The following is a 17699-nucleotide window of genomic DNA, read 5'->3' as shown; positions in this document are numbered from 1 at the left end:
AAACCAAGTGTTAGTGATGATTAACTTATGATGTGTGCAAAGTTCTACCAGGTGGCTGTCTCTTTCATTCCTTTCTCCCAGTCCATATTTTGCCTGTTATTTTTCCGTCTTTTTCTTTTCCTCCTATCGACTAACAGTCACCCATCACAATTAAATTTTCATCTCCTTTAACTGTCTGAATAATTTCTTTTATATTATTACTATACAATTTTTTAAATCTCTTCTTCATCTGCAGAGCTAGTTGGTATATAAACTTTGGATCTATTGTGGTCAGTGTCGGTTTCTTATTTGACTTGACTATGATAATGTGTTCACTATGGTGTTCATAGCAGCTTACATGCATTTCTATATTCTTATTCACAATGAGATCTAACCCGGTATTACCCTTACATGATTTTGTATTTATAGCACTGTACCTCCTTCACAAAAAGTTCATCTCTTCTTGCCACCAAACTTCGCACTAATTCTCACTATCTTTAACTTTGATCTCTCCAGTTCCCTGTACGATATGGTATGGTATATAAAAATGACATGGGTTAAATGAAAGCATACTGTTTGTATTCTGTACCTTGTATTTCAGTTATTTTTAATTGCTGCTATTACAGGTGGAGTCCCAAATCAAGTTCTAGTCCCAAAAACGAAAGAAAATCAACAGAAAGAAAATTAGACTCTGAAAGTCTCATAAGTTCCAAGAGTCCAAATAAGTCTCCTCCGACTACTAGAAGTAATTCACCGCCTGCGAAAAATACCTCTGAAAGTGTAAAAAAATCACCAAGTCCAAGGAGGTCTGTGTCGAGGTAATATTATGTAGAATATATGAGAGTGTAATTTTCCATAACATGTTTTATCGTCAACATTAAAGCTTTAGAACAGATGTATACTTGTTCCTACACTGGAGCAGCGGGAATAATTGTAGGTATAGTAGTAACAGATTTTCTGTGATATAAAACCAGTCATAAAATTGAGGGAACCTTTTAGAAACTTGAGAAAAGCAAGTATCAACAGAAATGGAGAAACTTTTTATATTGGCTACATTTTTGAATTAGTGGCTATCATTATAACCTGAAATCCTGTATTTGTGACAAAGGATAATTCCCGCCAAAATTAAGAGGGGTACATGATAAGGTAGCACTTTGTTGATGGATTATTCTGCTATTGCTTCAGCTTTTATATTGGAGGATTGGATTCAAATTGCAGCCCTATTTCCCTGAATTTATTAAGGTAAATGCAAAAATCGTTCCTATGAAAGGGGCATGGCCGATTTCCTCCCCCCATCCTTTTCCACTCTTGAGTTGTGGTCCATATCTAGTGGCATTGTTGGTAATGAGATATTAAGCTTTAGTGTTCCTGTCTATCTTCCAACAGCAGTTCATTGTGGCATGGACCAGACAAGAGGTGATGTCAAATGATCCCGGCCACAACAATCCATGAAGGTTGCTCAGATTTTGTGGGTGTTTGATTGATCTTTATATTTCTTTTTGATATAGTCACTATTTTAAAACCAGTGGAATGCATACCTTGTCATGTTGTAAACCAAAGCTAATAATGCAGACAACAAATTTTGTTTGTTCAGCATTTGGAGATGGTTGTTCTGATTCATGATACTTACCACTTTAAGCTAAGGATCAGTTTCCATATTGGATATTATGCAACCTATTGTTTCATCCCTTTATGCATAGCCTTACTGAAAGGTTGCATAATACACAAGAGCTACAGGATGCCACACTTCATTCTCAAAGAAGCAATAATATGATTCATATGACTATATAACGTACTTCTGATACTTCATGGTCTCATGAAGTGTAGTTGTCAGTTTGTGGGATGAATTAGCAGGGTATCTTGAGTACACTTCTGAGCAAAATGTCGTGAGATATTTTTCAAAATGGCCCCTGAAGAACCAACAATGGGATTTGGCATTGAGGGCATTTGTAGACACAAGCTTCTTTGATATGCATAGATGGTTCCAGTCAGTCATAGTAATCTTTTGGTCGCAAATCTGAAATGAATTTCTTGTAAACCAAGAAGTTGAAGCCTGCTAGTTAACCATATGGAAATTTACTTCCAGGGCTCTCTTTATTTTAACTTTTATCAGAAAACATATCTACTTACGTTATTTGATGTATTTACTCACTGTTGAAGATTTGCTTGTAAAGTGTTTTAATGTTAATCAACAGAAATTGTTTTTTATTCCAGGCAGAGCTCTAGTCCCAGCAGAAGAATTTCATCAAGTCCAGTTGCACAACAGCCTTCTGTATGTCCTACGAACATTTCACCAAGTTCAGGGCCTGTTGGAAACCCAGAAACAAATTCTGTATGCCTGTCCAAGTCCTCAAGCCCAAGGTGTTTATCGAGATTTCAATCATGAACTTAAATGTCTTTTTTTTTTTTTTTTTTAATCATATATCTCTCCATGGTGAACATTGTTCCACATAATTTCTATATGTTGGGATAGAAAAGACTGAAAAATCTACAAATTGATTATTAAATAATTTAATTACACCTTAGTGGATTATTTAAATATAGTAAAGGAAACTCCTAAGTGGAGTATAAATAAAGGAGGGAATAAAGATAACAAATTTCATTATTGTTGAAGTGTTAAGCAGTCAGAAAGCGTATAAACAAGACTGTCAACATTGCTGAGCTTTCAGAGAAAAACAGACTACAGATACACCTGTGTGACGACCGTTTCCCTGCTGCCTATACTGCAACACAGATAGGGGCAGAGATACAAAGTGGCACTATGGCATGGAGTAGTGGAGTAATCGTTTGTGAAGGGGAGACGGAACAGAGGAAGAGGGAGGCTGAGGAGAAGAGGGCATGAATAGGGTTTGAGTGAGATGGGGTAGTGGAGGTTGAGCACAGGATGATTACAGGATCAAACAGTGTGTTTCAAAAACTGTTCCCATCTACATCATTGAGAGAAGCTAGTGTGTGAGCAGGTTCCATATGGTATGGTCGTGAAGCAACCAGTGAAATTGAGTGTCGCTCATTCAGTTGGATGGCTGGTCTGTTGTAAGGCTTGCAAAATTCACTGCAGAAGTTACAGTAGAGCCACATAATTATAGTTGGTTTTACAGCTGGCCCTTCCACTGACAGGGTAGGATAGGATAGGATATGCCTGTGACAGGACTGGAGTAGGGTAGCTGCATTGGATAGATCCTGTACCTCCACAGGAGCACAACCCATGTGGCAAGGGGTTGGATGCAGGTGTGGCATAAGGGGCATATGTGGATGTGGCAAATAAAAACTTTGTGTACAAAGTTTGAGGGATTAAGCCTCCTTTATGGATGCCACCTATTCTTTCACAGTGAACTTCTGATTCTCAGATAGCACTAATCCCTGTCCCCCACTAACTTGATACAGAAACAAATCTCTGTTCTTAGACATCTGTGCAGCACCTAAGATCCCAGCTCAAAATACTGCCTCTATGCAACCCAAACTACTGACACACTATCTCTTGGATTGGAACCCTTACCCTCCGGCATCTGGATTTCTGTTCCAGCCACTGTTCTCTAATATTTTCCATTACACTTAAAGCTTACTCTCACTTCAGAGTACTACCGCCCAACAATACCAGTCCTTCCCCCAGAAACCCTCTTATCTACCCTTCATAGTGCCCAGGCCCTACCTTGCTGACCTTTTCCATCAGTCAATTTGCCCAAAACTTGCTCTCAGCATCTCACAAAATCCAGAACCCAAATAAAAGCAAAACACTGTTATCGGCCTGTGTACTAAAAATCTAAATTCAAAAAAATTTCAGTTTACCCAAAGACCTAACTTTCAGCCCCATACCCAAATTTAATCATGCAGATTTTCCCAAGGACCTACTATTTTTCTCCAAATTCCTGCAGTGGAAACACTTTTTTGCCACCAACCAAGGCCGACCAAACTCCAACATTGAATTTGCCCACTGTTCAACCATGACCCTCCCCCACTCCCATCTCATCATCCCTGGTTACCTGGCAGGAATTACACAACTCCAACTTGGCCCCACCCTCCTTTCCTATATTACTTCCTAATAACACAAACCTCTCAACACAGGAAATAACAGGCACCCACAAACTCAAGACTGACCTCAGTTAGATTCCCAAATTACCTTAGATTACCAAATTACCTGGTTGATGTTCATTGATGATATCCTAATGATCTAGCCCCAGGCCCAGTACACACTGTTCTTATTCCTCTACAGAGTCAGCACTGTCCACCCCACCCGCTTAACCTGGTCCTACTCAGACCAGCATGGCATCTTTCTGGATGTTAACTTCTACATATCCACTGGCTCCATATAAACATCTGTCAATATCAGTCCCAATGACTATCAAGAGTACCTATATTCTAATATTTTCCATCCCTTCCGCACTAAAAAGTTACTCCTACACAGTCTGGCTACCCATGGTTGTCCAGTCTTCATGCCTGGAAATAAGGAAAACCTTACCCACGAACATTCCCACCCTTACCTATGTGCTATTCTGCCATTCATCCTGTCTGCGAAATATCAGTCCATCCTTATGCCACACCATCTTACAGCCATTGCATCCAACTCTAGTCTGCCACAGGCAAATCCTATTCAGTGAGAGTGAGGGGTACCTCTGAAAATAGCTCCATCACACACCATCCCTGCAGTAACTTCTACACAGCATTGTATGTGAGTATGGCCACCAACCAGTTGTGATCCAAATAGACAACCCAGTGGTAGAACAGGCTTCATTGTCTGCTTCACATTCCATGCCATCTGGATCCTTACCTCCAATACTAGTATATCAGACTTACATAGATGGGAATTGTCCTTGCAACACATAATTTGATCCTGTAAGTCTACTGGACTCAATCTTCACTAGCCTCTGCCCCAAACCTGTCTCTACCCCATCTTGCAAGACCCCAAATTCACTCATCCTGCACTCAATCCTCTTCTGTACAGTCTCCTTCAATGTATTCCGTATCTTCCTCTCCCATTCCAATCCTCCATATATTTGTGCACTGCACACAACTCCCCCTGTCCCCACCAGAGCAAACTCACCTGTGCATTATCTTACCCTGTGCACTTGTTGCCGCTCCCTCCAAGCCATCAGGCAGCGTCCCCCAATACTCCTTCCTTCTCCTTGTGTTTAATATATTACAGTTACATATAATTTGTTACGTTAATGGTGGATTTCCAGTACATCTTACAATTTCTTGATTATATATAATCACTATAAACAACACACTTTATTATTCTAATTCTGGGGATGTTAATAATTGGCAATCATTTGTCACTTGTGTAAGTTTTATGGAGTTCACCATTGGAATTAAATAACTAACTGGACAAGAGATTAACATCGTAGACATGTAACCAATTACAAAATTATGCATACCATTTCTTCTTCTGGTAGCAGTTGCTGGTGTGCACCTGTGAAATCAGTCGATTATTGCAGTTACTGTGGCTTGGTGCCTTCATATATTGTGATAGTAGGCTGTTGATAAATGTTTGTGACACTTGTTGGTAGAGAAATTCCCAGTTTGATGATTGCCTTGTAAAGTTCAACCTGCTGACCAGAAGGTGTTTTAGCTCTGCTACTTATGAGGGGTGATCTTTGCAATGTGGAGAGGTTAAAACTTTGTTTTTGTGAAGATGTGCATGATAGCTCCTGTGTCCATTTTGCATTCTTAAGATTGATATCATCCTCAGAGTTTTAACTGTGAGTACTATGTTCTTTCAGGAATGCATTGTTGATTCTGTGCAAAGTGTAACGTTTTGTCATCTGACAGGTTACTGACAATTGGTATGAATTATCAAAAATGCTTCTTTAGTTGTAGTGGCTATGATGTCTGTGGAATTTGATAGACTGATAAATTAGTTCTTATACATTGATGAGGTAATGGTATGTTTTAAAGTTCCAGGATTGATGTTCTAGTTTTTTAAGGGCACCCTGCAAATTTGTTGTCAGAATATCATTAATATTATGCGAGACTGTTTTGCTGCTAGAACCTTAGCCTTAAAGCAAGTCATTTCAGGTGGAAACTTGTACATAGCTCAGGTTTCCATAGTAGGACTGAAGTATACAAATCCTGCTCTTTACATGAGTGAGTGATATCTGTCAGTGTACTTTGGGATAGTTGTCAGACACTCCATCAAGATGTGCTATGTGATATTTAGTTTCTTGATGATGGTAGTGAAGAAGTGTCTCGACTGATACCTTACATATGGTTTCTAGTTGACAGTTTCATACTCGGATCTGAAAATCTGAGGTGTCACATCATTCAGTATGAGTGGGCTGATATATCGTAGTTGACTGTAATTGAAAGCTAATAAAATTAGTAAAAAACCGTCTTGTCACATGGTCAGCTATTAAAAATATGACTGGTGTCGACCTCTTAGTAGTAAGTCCCCTGCAGATAATGCACGATCCAGCTGATGGTAGTGATGCTTGGAACAGCTGTGATGACCCATGTCACAAAACTTTTGCATCTGGGGTTAGCACAGCTATTCCAAGCATTATCATCATCGTTGGACAGGTAGTGCATTATCTGAAGATGACCTACTGCAAGATGCCGAAACCATTTGTGTTTTTAATAAATAACTGTGCAGTCAAGGTTGTATTTTACTAATTTTACTTACATGACAGATCACGGTTAAACTCCAATAATGTTGTCTAAAATTATGGAGGCTGATAGATGCTTTTCTTTGCCACACAGTGTATCCAAGGCCCTGATAATTTCTTCGAATAATCAAATTCTTTGCTGCTCTACGAAGTATAAATTTTCGAGCTAATAGAAGCCTATGCATTTTCAACAGCATGAGTAGTTATCTTTACTTCTTCCTTGATGTGCTGTGTGAAAAATTTTAGTGGATGTAGTACTCGTGAAGTTTGTGAAAATGCTTTGCGAGTTATCCTTTCCAGTACATGTATATTTCTCAAAAATATGTCACTATTAAATAATATTAAAAACTTAAAATCTACGATTAGACACTTCTCTACATCAGAATTATTTACTTATAACTTCTTCTTGAAAAGAAGTGGATTCCATAGTTCTTTTACAAAGTTCTTCATAAATTCTTCACTGCGATAGGAGCAATTGTTTTGTATCCTTATGAATTGTGATGTCACCCGTAATTGCTTCTCCTTTGAATACAGTATTGACAAACAAACCTCCAGTAAGCCATGGGCAGCCACGTAGCACCATCATATACCAACTTATTCATTTTTAAAGCTGCTACCCTATCCTGTTCCTGCACTTGCAGTGACAAGCAGTCCCTCTCCAAATTTGCAGATGATATTGCTGAGGCCTGTGTTGACTGAAAGTACCCTTCCCACCTTATCCAGAAACAGATCTCCCATGCCTTGTTTCTGTAGTCACCCACCGTTCTTCACATACCAACTGATCAGTCACAAAGCAGTGCTCTCTTAATGACTGTCAGTACCACTCACGACTGGAGCAACTGAATCATGTTCTCCACCCAGGTTTCGACTACTTCTCGTCACATACAGAAATGAAAAATATACTCACCACTATCCTTTCCATCCCTCCCACTGTTGTAGTCTACCACCCACCCAGCCTACTCAGCATCCTTGTGTGACCCTATTCTACCCGTGCTAGTGACATCTTGCCCCATTACTCATGTCCCTATAAAAGACATAGAGAGCAAGACCTGTCCCATATGTCTGGACACTACCACCCACTGCAGTCATGTCACAGGCATTGTAACTATATTTTCTTAGCACATGCTATTCTTATCAGTAACATACATGCCAGTAACACTTTAAATAATGGCATCAATGGTTGGTTTCATAGACCCAATATCCTTATAAGCGGCTGGTCTCCAAAGTGTTAATAGGATGCACGATCACCACGGCCAGCAATGCATGCTCTGTACTGCGCTACCGTACTAGCCACAAGCTGCCATTCCCCCACCAGTGCAGTCGACAACAGCTGCATGGTCATTGGTGCATGTGGATTTGCTGCAGTAAGTATCCCCACAGCATCACCCTTGTGCTTGGTGGGATTTAAGTCAGAGGAATGGGCAGGCTAAGCCTTTTGCTGAATATCCTGTCATTCCAAGAGCTGCTCCATCTGTGCTATTCAATGTGGTCACACACAGTCATCCGTAAAAGTTAAGTCAGGACTGAATTCACCCTGAAAAGACACACATGGGGGAGGAGTACAGTTGTCACAATAATGTTGACCAGTGAGTTTACCCTCTTCAGAAATTTGCCCATGCAACATTATGTCTCTCCACACTGTAACGCCTGAATCACCGAAATGATCATATTGGACAATGTTCCTTGGTGTATATTATATTCCCACCTGTCACCATATGAGAGAATAGCCAGAATCACTACTCAGACTGAATCTGCTCTCACCTGAAAAGTACACACTCTATCATTCCTCATTGGTTCAGTCCCTATGCTCATGGCACCATCACAAATGGGACTACTGCTGTGCAGGTGTCAGTGGGACACAAGTCCTGATTGTAGGATAAAGAGACCAATGCCATGCAGTTTCCATAGCACTCTGGAGTATGAGAATGCATGCCTTGCTGTCATGTTAAATGTGGCTGCAATTGCACCTGCTGTTTGATGTGGGTCCCTTCTTGCCTGTTATACAATTTAGCAGTCATCTGCTTCAGTAGTTGACCATGTTCGACTACCTCCTCTCCTTCAGGCATCAATGCTTGTTGTTCGGAACACTCCCCATGCATGTGAAACAATGCTGTGAGTAAAACCAAACTTCTGGACTACAGTCATCACATTTCAGCCTCCTTCCAGTTTACCAACAATTTTTTCCCCATGTGAAGTCCTCCAAATGTTGTCTCCAGGCCATGTTGTAATGAAAAACAGCCACCACATTGCACCGTAACCACTCAGTGATTGACACACACTGTCTTTTATGAATCCTTCAACTGCTTTGTGTTGTCGGGCTAGCCCCATTTGGCACAATAGTCATACTGACATCATGCCATGTGATGTCTAACTTTTTGTGCACAACTGGAAAACCTCTGGCAAAATGCTCCCACACTTTGATTCCCCACCACCACCACCAAGTAGTTCATATGTAATATTACATTGCCTATCTTGACTTTGTTTTGCAGAGCACTGTAGATTGCGCAATGTATTTTACATGTTATTGATTCAAGGAGTCTAAAAGAAAATATAACTGAAAATAATCCACAGCCCAGAGAAGAAGGTACCTCCTGCAGTCAAACCAAGGACCCCATCACCAACATCTGTTGATATGAAGACAAGCAAGCCAGAACCAATGGATATCAGCCCAACACCTGAGACGAAATTGCTGAAGGAAACTCCACATCCAGTTCTTAATGTGAGTGATAAGCAACCTGAGATAAAATCATAATAACTTCTGCAATTACTGCAAATCTAATCAGAATTGAATTCATATTTTCAACAATAATCCACAGTTAATTGATGCTTCTTGTTTCTCTTATGCTCTGCAATGTTAGACATGACACAGGTGTAACTAATTTCACAAAAAGACCGATATAGTTTTTCTGATTCTTGAAACAATAATACTAATTTGCTACATAGAATGCAGAAGTCACCCACAAAGAAAGAGGAGAACTGTGACTTCCTAAAATTAAGACATTTATCCACATTGTATGGTTTGGTGATTATTGAAGTAATCTTAAGTAATAATTGAGAGAAACTCATTTAGAGGAGGCTCAAAGTTGTTTGGATATCTCTCTTGAGAATTGAGGTATAAAACTTAAAATATGACTTAATCCTTTGAGCTCCCTGAAGTCAGTCATCTTGATGATGCAGATGAGTACTTGTTAAGTAATATCAATAATATGATGCATAAATTTGCAACAAAAGGAACACTGATCTCATAGCAATAGTTTTCCTCTTTAATTGAGGGAGCTCTACATGATCGTAAGCTTTTTAACATTCAGACAATTGAATAATTCATGTTGACAGGGTCAAATAGAATTAAACTCACATGCTTATATTCTACTTATATTCTAAATACAAATACTCCTTCAATTTACTATGTTTTTGCAGGCTGACTTCACAAAGCTTCCACCTGTACCATCACTAGTGATGCAACTGCCCCCAATATGGTCTCAACCACCACCTCCTGGCACTCTACCGGTGCTTGATACTCAGGTACTACCACCACCACCACCACCACCTCCTGGCACTCTACCAGTGCATGGTACTCAACCACTACCGTATGGTGTGCAACAACTCCCAGCAGCCACTACTACACAGCATCCATTGCCACTTCAGAGTCAACAACAGCAGCAGATGCACAACAGTTTCACATATTCGCATCCACAAGTACAGGTAATGCTTGAGACTTAGAAGCAAGAATGTTGCCACTAAGCACTAATACGATTGTGGTTCTTTCCTATTTTCATGTCATTTGGAATCTGATGAGAGACCAGAATCAAAATTCGATTGTTCCTTGTAAGCAATGATTTCCACCATTGTATGAATTATTATATTCAAAGTCACAGAGTCTAATTTCAGAATTCTCCTTAATTCTCTGTAGTGATTGTTCTGTAGTAGTATTAACTCAGTATATAATACCATTCTGGTGTTCAGTAAGTATTCCATTACAGTTTCTGTAATAATAGAACCTTTCCTACAGATGTTCATATGAGATTTGTTGGTCAGTTTATAAGGCTCTGTAGTAGAATGTAAAACGTAGTCATGCTGGATACTGTAACTAACTTACAGTAGTAAAGTATAAAATTAATTCATAGCAGAAATGTTATCTGATGCATGCATAATAAGAGTTTGATTCTATATGTCTCGTGCATGCGTGCCACCCTCTGTGAGGCAGACCGCGAAGCCCTCGCAGTCCGCAGTCTCTAATCACACAACGAGGCCCATACAATGGGCTTAAAGTGAATTTGCTACAGCTTGTTTAATAGAAGTGACAAAACCTTATGGTTATGCATCAAGTTTTATAAAGTTGACTTAGGACATGGCTTGTTTTAGGCAAACATTTAAATTATATTTTATGTAAGTACTTTACGTTGCATTCTGTAGGATGACCATATCTATTATAATGTACTAGCACATTATAATATTAACTTTTTGCAGGTTCTGAAGAAGACATTATTACTAACGTTGAAACCTAGGTAAACGATAAAGTTAACCTGCAACTGTAGGCTGTATATTCTTATATAAACCATATCAGTTGCTGTCTCTGCATAAAAATGGTAAAAATTATGAAGTTCAGTAAGTCCATTCCAAATCAGTACATGATAAATCTGTTCAAGAGTTGGTTGCAATAGTATGAAAACACGTCAATCTGGAAACCTATTTTATCCAGTCTCTGTACTGCACTCATGTTGTATTTTTCTTATACTGTGATATTTCTGCAGTTCTGAATTACCAGTACATAATTGATTATTCTGTTTTATTGATCTACCTTCTTGTTTTAAAAGTTTACTTCCACCAAAGGCACATATCACTCCGATCTTTGTGCTTTTATGTAGGACAGTTTCAAAACTTATCAGGGATTATATAAGAAAGAAAAAATATGAGACTATTGAATGAGATGTGAGCTGCATAACCCATAGAGTGCTGTGGCCATTTTAACTTCTTAACACGTACCCTGTACATAATTTCCGTATTATGTTCACTGTTACTTTCCCACAGCACTATAAAGGTGGTTATATATACAACCCTCATCATTATTCTGTTTAATGGAAGCAGATTATATGCCAGTATTGTTAAAATAAATGCTATATTGTCATACCTATACAGAAAATATTGTGTACGAAGTGACTTCAAAAAGTAAGTTACATGACAAGTTACTTTCACTGAATGCTGCCACACATTTCAAAGTGACAAAGGTACCTGAAACTGTTTTACAAATTTTCACCAAATCTCCGTAAAAAGCTGTCAGAACATTGTACTAATTGTTTAATTCCTCTACAACAGAAATCTGCCCCATGCTTACAGAGACATTCAATAATGTCCTCACTGTTGGAAAACCTCTTTCCCCCTACATGTTCTTTCTGCTTGCCAAAAAGAGGGAAATCACATGGTGCAAGATCTGGAAACACAGATCAGCATCAACAATGCCTATGCAGCCTTGTTCAAATTACTTGCACCTTTTCACTGTTGCTGGATGTGACATAGCATTTTGTCCACATGCTGCCACAATTTCACTGTGAATCCATCTGCAGTTTATATGTGACATCTACAAGAATTTTACTGTCACGTGTGCTTCAACTTTGAAGTATGTTTCCAGTTGCACCATCATTTCAGTCACTCTTTGTGGTACACCAGTTATCTGTATTGCAACCAGCCTGTGCCTGCAGAATGCTGGAACAAATATTCTCTTTTGACAATATGCCACTTTTGTTGCTCAATGGGCTTAAAGTGTGGGGGTGATGTGTGTAATTTACTGTCTGAATTCACTATGCTAGTTGGTGGGAACAACAGTAAGGTCATTTGGGGACAGAACACACTGTTAGTAACACGTTTAATTGGAGAACATTATTTTTTCCCCATTTAGTCTTGCATTTTGTAATTCAGCTTCAGCGTACAAATCTTTTCAAGATAATTCAAAAATAGATATTTGTCTTGTTTCAGAGAAAAGACCTGGTTCTATTTGTAGTTGCTTATTTGCCATATGTCAAACTAAGATCTAAAAGTTCCAAATAAAAATAGTTACAAATTTTACAAAGAAGAATTACAGCTCATATATAAATAAAAAAAATTAATAACTATTACAAATCCTGTGAAAAAAGGAACAGTGCTTTTATTCTTTCCAGTAGTAATGATAATGGCCTTCAGAATTCGCGACCAGCTGGGCACCCAGCAGCGGCACTGGTATCCAACAGTATTTGTGGTCGAGGTTATCGTTGGTAGATGGCTCTGTTGTTGCTTCAGCTCTCAAGTTTGCAGTGTAAAGTACATGTAATATAACATGACAGTCTTAATTAATACACATAAAGAGATACAAATATGTCCTCTACACAGCTCTTCATAAAAAATTACACTTATTTGACAACTGATGTTCAGATGGGTACAGGAAAAAAAAAAGGAAAAGAAAAAAAATCTGTGAACCCTAGACCAAATGGTCTCTCACGTTGCCTTCCCCATTTCCAGTTTCAAAATGTCGAGTTATGCCATTACCCATACAGTAAAATAATGATAATTATGCAATGAATACTGATGTCCTCAAAAAAGAGGTGTACTCAGCAGAAAGATATGGACGACACTCGTTACTGGAGGAACATTTCTTCTCTATGCTCTCGTAACTTGTAACATCCATTGCCTCAAATTTTTTTCCTTGGGAGTAATATCTTTTATCCTGGAACATCTACCAAACTCTTTAAACAGTCACTTCCTCTGGTGCATTGTAATTCACCAATTTCCCAAACCAAAATGTAGATGAGTGGTTGCCAGTCCCTTATTTTATATATTTTCCATCCAGTAATTTCCATTATTGTTATAGACCTACCATTGAGAAGTATAAGGTGATTGTCCTGTGTTAGTAAAGCTTTGTCCTAGGCCATCTGTATCCATGTTCCCTCCGGTTTGAACTGTGAGCATTGATATCGCCACTCAGCAGCAGAGACGGTTCCAGCTGCAACTACCATGTGTTCCGTTCTGTTTCCCTTATCATGCATTTGATGAAGAATATCCAGGTAGCACTGCATAAATCTTCTGTAATCTAATTTTTACTGCTGCTGATTGTAACCTTGTAATGAGTGAGTTATCTGCACTTCTAAGAGTGAAACATTTCCTTTTTCATCAGGTTTATCTGACCAGCTGACAGAAAATCCTCTAAGGTTGATATCTCTCAGTAGTTTGAACCACCTTCCAGAAATGCAAGCTGCAGAAATATGTTGAATTTTGAATTTCCTTAGCAGGCTTTTTCCGTGGGTTACAGCTGATTGAACAATCTTGAATATCACCAACCAAAATAATGCATACAGTTCTGGTGCTTAACTCTGTGATGTCCGATTCTTCTTTGGTAAAGAACTGCCTCCTGATCGCTAATATCAGGCTGTGATTGTTATCTATTAGTTGACTGCTGCTATTAGTTACTACAAAGTCACAGGAATGACTTCGAGGGCAATAGTGATAATAGTGATTTATCTTTGTAGGCCTTCTGATGCATCCAGAAGGGGGGGGGGGGGGGCACAGTGTTCAGACATCTTGGGACTATAAACTGCTAAAACCTACTAAGCTGTCTGTTGAATGGTCTCCAAATTGACTGTCAAAAATTTTTCTCTCTTCAATCAGATTGTCATTTGTTACTGACTGTGTTACTCACTTCTGAGATGTGATTTAACTAAAAAGCCCTCTCTGTACATGTTTCTTTGTGTGTAGGATGAGGGACCAGAGGGGGGGCGGGCTGATCTTGAAGCATCAGTGGAGAAACAGGAGTGCTCATGCTAATGACTAGATTGATAAAGTGAAGGGAATGAATTGATGAATTGTAAATCTGTATCATGAATGTATCTTACTGAGCACAAGAATTGTATACATGTCCATGGTTGTTGTCAACCTGAGGAGCTCCTGCCAGACCTGTGTAAGTATTTTCACTAAGTGTGACACTGGCATCTTTGATATGTTGTTGAATATAGCAAACTTGTTCTCTGTATGCTTCTTAATTGGAGCAGGGCAGTTCTTATCCACAGTGAGTTGGTTTTTCCGCAATGCAAACACTTTAAAAGAACAGCTACTTAGCTGGCTGGCAGATGTCTTCTGCCATACTTGCTGCTCCACATGTGGCTTTGGCTCTGGTTACTTAGATGCTAGAATTTGAGGTATTTATAAAATTATTAAACAGGGCGACTACCTGGCTGCAACATGCATCTAGTTCTGTGCACATAAAGTGCTTGGGAATCAGCAGTGAATCGAGTGTTAGATAATGTGTTTATAGTTAGATAGGAGTTGGTTTCCATTCATTGATAATTTTATTAATGAATGTCTCCACATTAATTACTTTAACAGACAAGACAGGTTTGGAAAATATTTCCTGTTTGTTAAATTCTAAAGCTACTCACTGAATAATGCCTTAATGTAAGTCATATGAAAGCTGATAACTGTGCTTAATCACTGACTGGTTTGAGTGTATTTGTTACTTCCACCTTCATCCTATTTTTCTATTACAGAAGTATTATTAATAATGTTGCCTTTAGTTTTAGGATGAGCCAAGTGTATTACTTTTTCGACTTACAGTGCATATATTTCACAAACAATATCCACTTTACTGTCAATAAAAAGATAAAATGGTTTTCAACTAAAGTATATTTGATAATTTTTAACTGGAGCATATCTTTAATGAGAGGTCTTACTAACAGCAGTACTGTCATTTTTCCCTTCAGTTTATATCAACTTCTTCTGAGGGAAAACACCGTCTGCTGTATTTTTAGCTAGACTTTGCTGTAGCAACTTTTTTCTCACTGCTGAACCTCCATGTTGAATATGTCCTTGCCCGCAACTCGTGGCCGTGCGGTAGCGTTCTCGCTTCCCACGCCCGGGTTCCCGGGTTCGATTCCCGGCCGGGTCAGGGATTTTCTCTGCCTCGTGATGGCTGGGTGTTGTGTGATGTCCTTAGGTTAGTTAGGTTTAAGTAGTTCTAAGTTCTAGGGGACTGATGACCATAGCTGTTAAGTCCCATAGTGCTCAGAGCCATTTGACTATGTCCTTACAAATACCATTCACAGTGTAAAGCCATTGCACCTCCTGCAGTTATAGTACCTTGATAATGACCATACTGAGAGAGACAGGAGCATCATATCCTCGACAGTGCAAGCTACTACTGATGTGGATCACAGAGCGCATGGGTAACAGCACATACTTAGAGAGCTTCAGCAACTGGATGGGTGAACTACATTACACTATGTAAGCAAGGGATTGTTCGTTACATGAGGAGATAATAGTTCAGGAACTAGCCACGTTTAAGTGAAATAGGTCTATACAATATGAGCAGATGTTTGTTTATGGTTCCTTTCTCCTTGATGAAACTTTTATTTCATCAAAGTTAATTTATTAGATTAGTAAAAGGTGTGGGCAATTATGGGATTTGTGAACTGTCACGAATTCTATTTCATCCACTTATCAACACAGTAGCAAATGTGCGTGTAGAAACATTACTTAAGCGCAAGATCATAGTTTTTGCACACCATTCCTGGACACTTATGCTTCATCTTACTATGTCCAGTAATGTTATGTAATAAGAGCTGCTAACTGTTTTACTCTTTTCTAAATATCAAATGATGATCCTATGCAAACCTTAAAAAACAGTATGTTTTACTTTTCCCTGTGACAAAATAGCCTTTGCTCCTTTTTTGTGCTTTTTCATCCTCACTAATCGATTGTTGGCCTGCAGTTTTCATGTAGTCATATAGCAATGCTAGCAGCCCTAATTATGATTATGTTTCACCTTCTCTAAACACCATTTGAAATGTCTTCCCTTAAGTGTTTACAGTATTTACATAACGTGTGACAACAGTAACATTGGATTGCTGCTGTCAAACTACTTCATTTTGCATCTATTAGAAGGGTTTGTTCAAAATTACTAAAAAAAAGCAGACTTATCAGTACTTATGTAACAAAACAAAATTTTCTGCCACTCCGTATAGACCGTACTGTTCATTAAAATGTGCAATGTTGTTGTCTTTTTTTTTTTTTTTTCATTGTCTTGCTAAATCTTGACTTCTGTTTCAGGGCATATATCAAAATGGGTCACCTGGTTTTATTTTACCTAACTATTCTCAGAATAACAATCAAAACAGTTATCAGCAGCAGCCTTTGTATGGTCAATCCAGACCTGCCATTGGATGTCAGACTTTTACAACATTTCCACAGGTTCCATCAAATTCTAGTAATCCAGTGGGTCATTCTACTCAATTCCAGGTCAGTATACAACTTCATTTGAAGTTCCCTTACATTTGTTAAGAATTGTGTTGTTGTGGTCTTCAGTTCAGAGACCGGTTTGATGCAGCTCTCCATGCTGCTCTATCCTGTGCAAGCGTCTTCAACTCCAAATAACCACTGCAACCTACATCCTTTTGGATCTGCTTAGTGTATTCATCTCCTGGTCTCCCTCTAAGATTTTTACCCTCCACGCTTCCTTCCAATACTTAAGTGGTGATCTCTTGATGCCTCAGAATGTGTCCTACCAACCGATCTCTTCTTCTACTCAAGTTGTGCCACAAATTCCTCTTCTCCCCAATTCTATTCAGTACCCGCTCATTAGTTACGTGATCTGCCCATCTAATCTTCAGCATTCTTCTGTAGCACCACATTTCGAAAGCTTCTATTCTTTTCTTGTCTACACTGTTTATCGTCCATGTTTCACTTCTGTACATGGCTACAATCCTTAGAAATACTTTCAGAAAAGACTTCTTGACACTTAAATCTGTACTTGATGTTAGCAAATTTCTCTTCTTCAGAAACACTTTCCTTGCCATTGCCAGTCCACATTATATATTCTTTACTTTGACCATCATCAGTTATTTTTCTCCCCAAATAGCAATACTCTTTTACTACTTTAAGTGTCTCTTTTCCCAATATAATTCCCTCAGCATCACCTGATTTAATTTGACTATGTTCCATTATCCTAGTTTTACTTTTGGTTGTGTTCATCTTATACCCTCCTTTCAAGATATTGCCCATTCCTTTCAGCTGCCCTTCCAGGTCATTTGCTGTCTCTGACAGAATTACAAAGTCGTCAGCAAACCTCAAAGTTTGTTAAGAATTATGACTTAAAAGAAACATGAA

General features: G+C 38.8%; 1 protein-coding gene across 1 annotated transcript in view; it reads left to right on the top strand.

Moving 5' to 3' along the window:
- LOC126254107 (uncharacterized) overlaps positions 1–17699 on the top strand; it is a 285482-nt gene that overhangs the window by 196193 nt on the left and 71590 nt on the right. The window contains exons 8-12 of the mRNA XM_049955283.1: positions 606–797; positions 2194–2340; positions 9150–9297; positions 9996–10280; positions 16644–16832. Coding sequence (XP_049811240.1) covers positions 606–797; positions 2194–2340; positions 9150–9297; positions 9996–10280; positions 16644–16832 — 961 coding nt within the window. The remainder of the gene's footprint in view (positions 1–605; positions 798–2193; positions 2341–9149; positions 9298–9995; positions 10281–16643; positions 16833–17699) is intronic.

The sequence above is a fragment of the Schistocerca nitens genome, chromosome 1 (assembly GCF_023898315.1).
Source record: "Schistocerca nitens isolate TAMUIC-IGC-003100 chromosome 1, iqSchNite1.1, whole genome shotgun sequence".
Lineage (NCBI taxonomy): Eukaryota > Metazoa > Arthropoda > Insecta > Orthoptera > Acrididae > Schistocerca > Schistocerca nitens.
The sequence above is the reverse complement of the archived record's forward strand: the minus strand, read 5'-3'. Positions and strand labels throughout refer to the sequence as shown.